At 44.7% G+C, this 5,000-nt stretch overlaps 2 protein-coding genes across 2 annotated transcripts in view; one reads left to right on the top strand and one right to left on the bottom strand.

The window, feature by feature from the left end:
* acsf2 (acyl-CoA synthetase family member 2) overlaps window positions 1-5,000 on the bottom strand; it is a 54,072-nt gene that overhangs the window by 27,484 nt on the left and 21,588 nt on the right. The window lies entirely within an intron of this gene.
* The window catches only part of chad (chondroadherin), a 17,148-nt gene that overhangs the window by 9,542 nt on the left and 2,606 nt on the right, over window positions 1-5,000 (top strand). The window contains exon 3 of the mRNA XM_063221613.1: window positions 2,476-2,627. Within this exon, the coding sequence (XP_063077683.1) occupies window positions 2,476-2,623 (148 nt within the window). The 3' untranslated portion in view covers window positions 2,624-2,627. The remainder of the gene's footprint in view (window positions 1-2,475; window positions 2,628-5,000) is intronic.

The raw sequence follows: 5,000 nt of genomic DNA, 5'->3' as shown, positions 1-5,000 counted from the left end.
CCACATGTTTGGTTTGGCCTATTCACTGATCCAGCAGATACCAGACAGATAGAACTAATCAACCTTCTTTTTTATAATGATGTCAAACAATATCTGTTTTGAAGTGAAGCAGGTATATCACAAAAGATCTGACTAATCCTGACTGATCCTGATGGAATTGACCCTGCCGTGGCCTAACAGTAGGGCACTGGGTTACTACACTGGCAACCTGGGTTCGATTCCGACCCGGGTCATTTGCAGATCCTTCCCCATCTCTCTTTCCCCACTCATTTCCTGTCTCTCCTCCATTGTCCAGTCAAAAATAGGCAAAAATGCCCTTTTTAGGCAAAAAAAGCCCTAACATTTTAAAAATATCCTGATGGAATGTATCTGTCTGATGTGAAAACACTGCGGACAATAAATAATCTCATCTACTGGATAAACTACTTTCCATAGAAAACAGTGCTGTGCAAGTTTACGGCAAAGGACGCTACTTATTCCTGTTTCGAATGCATTGAATCAAAGGTGCCTGACGTAACGAGAAAAAAATGCCCATTAATGAAATCACCTGTATTAAAAGCATAAGTAGACAAAATACAGTACAGATGTTACTTTCTAGTCTAGTTACATTTTAGCCCTCCTCCGCTGACATTCACCTAATGCTTTCCCATACATGCTAAGGGGTCTCCTTATGGTTGCCTTTCCTCCGTGGTTTTCTTACATAAGGCCAAGAAAAAAACAGCTTGCTTGAGTAAACTTCAGCGGAAATTTAAAGTGGCGGAACTTTCCAGGTTGCGCTGATGAAGACGTCTTGAGGAATTTGTGCAGTGTAAGGTTACACTGTTCTATTTTCAGCAGCCCCAGGGGTACCCTGGTGTCAACATCAACATCATTTTTTTACCTAGTTGGGAAGGACGGATGGTCTACACAGACAGTTTGGGTCCATATAATCCTGCATTGAGTTAAAGAATCTCTAACTTTTGTAGACATCAGTGTTAATTTTGTCAGCTTTTTTTGATTTAGTCATAGTCTTAGTCACAATGACGAAAATCAATTTTAGTCTTAGTCATATTTTAGTCATTGCCTTCCCAATTTAGTCTTAGTCTTAGTCTAAATGACGAAAATCAAAAAAGGGCATTGACGAAATATTTTAGTCATAGTCATGGTTGACGAAATTAACACTGGTAGACATACATTTTTCTCGAATGTTCCAAAACTCCATAGCAAAGATTCCAGACTCTTCTCGTAGGCTAAAATAGCGGGTGTAAGAAATAAATCTGTGTGTACCCTCCATGTTTATGTTTTAACAGTAACACAATTTTTTAAAAGGCATCGATTCACACACAGCACGCTACCACATGCGGGTTCATGCTAACATGCTAACAAGTTCTGCTTTAACACCTCGTTAGCTTGCTCTGGGGCTCAGCGTTGCCAGTGTGGCACTATGCTGCATATTCACAACCCAGTTGCATAAGCCACAGTAGTGGATACACATGCATCACTGTCTGGCTATCTGGGCCTAAAATAGCTTTGCTCAAGAGGGAGCATCTGCCCGTGGACTTGAGGGACTGTGATGCTAAACAAGCACTCTATCCTAAATCAGAGTTTAAGTAACACATTGACAAAACTCAACCACCCCTTAACGCTAGGGACGCATATCAGGCGAAACGGGCGAGGCGAAGAGAGCGAAATTCAGTGTTCCATTCTGACAGCTCAACCGTCATCAGGTCCTCGCGGCGAATTAATTCGAATGAAACATTTGTGTTGTTGATGTGATTGGCAAAATCGCGGAATTCGCTCCTCATTTGCATAACATTAAACTTGGCTGAATAATTTCGCTTCGCTTGCCTTCACCTCCCTTATAGGAATGAATGGCGAAGTTCGCTTCACTTGGCCGAATTCGCATCTATGTGTCCCTACCGTAAGCGGGGCTGCAGCTGAGGTACACAAACTAGCCACCATGCCCCTCCCTGCAGCGCTGAACACATGCCTCTCCCAGGCTGAATTGTCTGTGATCTGCCGCCATGCTCGAGGACAGTAAAAGACAGTGATTGGTCAATGCGCTAGCGGCAGTGAGAAGAGTACTAGGCCCTGATTGGGTGTCCCATTGTTCTACCCTACCCCACTTTGAACTATGAGGGCCTACCCCCCGCTGACAGTACGTCTACTGTTTACCTCAAAGTCAGTGCAGTATGACTGTGTATGGACCTTTAGGAAGTTTCACTATGTAGTTCTCTGCAACAGAATAGTATGTAAATAATAATCTATTTATTTACCTGTAACTATAGACTAATGAGTAATAAAGATAATCAGCATATGATAATGGCCGTCTATGTAGCCCCTTAAAAGGGGATTTATGGTCACAGTGAACTAATGGTGAGTGCCATCACGTGACCCAAAATGGCACCATGCCCCTGTCATGAGCTTGAAAATCACTCTCTCTCCACCCAACCCCATCTCTCTCCCTTCATCTCTCTCTCCACATCTTCTCCACAGATGGATGGACATGAGTCGGCAGCGGCCCGACGCCCTGTGCTCCTCCCCCTCCACCCAGAGAGGAAAGCAGATCCGGGACAGTAACGTCTTCAGCCGCTGCAAAGGCAAGACAAAGACAAAGAGGGCCAAGAAGGGCGCCCGCCACTAAACAGGTGAACTGTCCACACATCATTGATTGTTGAGTCCTTGAGGAAAATGCAAACTGAAGCGCAGGGACCATTAACAATGTCCAGTCACCAGCCTTGTGTGTGTGTGTGTGTGTGTGTGTGTGTGTGTGTGTGTGTGTGTGTGTGTGTGTGTGTGTGTGTGTGTGTGTGTGTGTGTGTGTGTGTGTGTGTGTGTGTGTGTGTGTGTGTGTGTGTGTGTGTGTGTGTGTGTGTGTGTGTGTGTGTGTGCATGTCAATGGTCAATCAGAGGACTAGGACCTCCCGACACGATCGGGTGTTTTCACAGCAAACACACACATGTAAACACACACACAAACACACTCACATACTAATATGCATTGACACACACAGACACACAGACACACAGACACACACACACACACACACACACACACACACACACACACACACACACACACAAGGCCCCCACACCATGCCTTGCATGTGTGTCAACAGAGAAGAGAAATATGGAGTGACGAAGCGGAGGGCTAATCAAGAGAGAAAGAGTCTCCGGAGTTCCCACTGCTGACTAGCACACCTCTCTAATGACGAGGCCTCTGTTGAAAACACACACAAACACAAACACACCTACACCGCCCACACACGCCAACACACTCACACACTGACTTGGTTGACCTTCCTTGTGAATATCCCAGTCCACCATTAGAGTGTCTTTCAGTCAGAGAGAGAGAGGGAGAGAGAGAGAGAGAGAGAGAGAGAGAGAGAGAGAGAGAGAGAGAGAGAGAGAGAGAGAGAGAGTAAAGAGAGAGAGTAAACAACCATCTATGCTTGCCTCTGGCCAGGAAGACTTGGGGAATTTTGAGGTGTACCAGTAATGTGCAGGATTTTATTCCCTTTTTTCCCCTCTCACTGAAATGAAAAGGGATGGAATCGAACCAACTTGGACAGAGGATTATGCAATTTTGGTTTTTGCCTTGCATTTGCACACTATATTTTGGTGCTTGGCTATGTTGCTGTGTGTGTGTGTGTGTGTGTTTGCGTGTGTGTTTGCGTGTGCGTTCGTGCGTGCGTGCATGCGTGTGTGTGTGTGTGTGCGTGTGTGTGTGTGTGTGTGTGTGTGTTTGCGTGTGCGTGTGCGTGTGCGTGTGCGTGCGTGCGTGCGTGCGTGCGTGCGTGTATTCAGGAGGTAATGCGAAATTCAGTAAGTAAAGGAAAGGTATGCATTTATGGGTGTGAGAGAAAGGATACACTAGGGCTAGTGTGTGTGTGTGTTTGTGTGTTTGTGTGTGTGTGTGTGTGTGTGTGTGTGTGTGTGTGTGTGTGTGTGTGTGTGTGTGTTTGTGTGTTTGTGTGTGTAGAGAGAGAGAGAGAGAGAGAGAGAGAGAGAGAGAGAGAGAGAGAGAGAGAGAGAGAGAGAGAGAGAGAGAGAGAGAGAGAGAGAGAGACTCACCGGCTCCATCTTGTTTGTGTAATTGTGAGAGAAAACGAGCACGTCTGTGCAAGATAGAAAGAGGGAGATATACATGGGGGTGTGTACCTACTTCCAACTGACCTTTTCCTCCTCACCTTCATCCAGTGTTGCCAGATGAAATGATGAACAATCGCACCAAACCCTCAAAAGTATCATTTTTGGGGGCTTTGGGGAGGAAACTAAATAAACTGAATGAAAACTCGTACACGGTATGCCGAAATTATCGTACATCATGTGTTTTTGATCGTACAGAGGACAAAATCATTAGGGCTGTGCAATATATCGTATTTATATCGCGATATCAATATTCATCATATATCGTGATATCAGTATCAAAATTAATATATCGTGATATTTTGTCATTTGTGATTTGCAACGCTACGGTGCAGTATGGCAGCCAAGGGATTAAGCAAAACGCAGGGGTGGTACATCAGAACTAGCTCTATGTCGAGAAAAATAGACGTCTCTCGAGTCTCTCGCTCTCCTCAAGTCTACATTCATGCAGACTTACTAGACATTATGCTACTAGAAAGCACTAGAAACTAGAAAGCCATTATGCATGCTACTCCACTACGATAATAGTGGCGGGGGTTGGGAATTTCGTATATATCGCTTAAAATATTGTGATATCAATATTTGCAGAAAATATCGTGATATTGATTTTTTCCAATATCGAGCAGCCCTAAAAATCATGGAACAAAGGTCATAATTATCGTACATTTGGCAACACTGCCTACATCCCTCTACTATCTACAACACACCTCCACCTTTCTGTTTCTCTCACTCCATCTCTCCCTCCTCTCATTCACTCTCTTGCTCCATCTCTGCACCCTGTATCTCTCTCTCTCTCCCGGTATCTCTGTGCCCTCTTCTCCCTTCATCTATCCTCCTACCATCTCTCTACCTTCTTCTCTCAACCTCTCTCT

This window comes from Engraulis encrasicolus, chromosome 17, assembly GCF_034702125.1.
Source record: "Engraulis encrasicolus isolate BLACKSEA-1 chromosome 17, IST_EnEncr_1.0, whole genome shotgun sequence".
Classification (NCBI taxonomy): Eukaryota; Metazoa; Chordata; class Actinopteri; order Clupeiformes; family Engraulidae; genus Engraulis; species Engraulis encrasicolus.
This window is presented reverse-complemented; position numbering and strand designations above follow the sequence as displayed.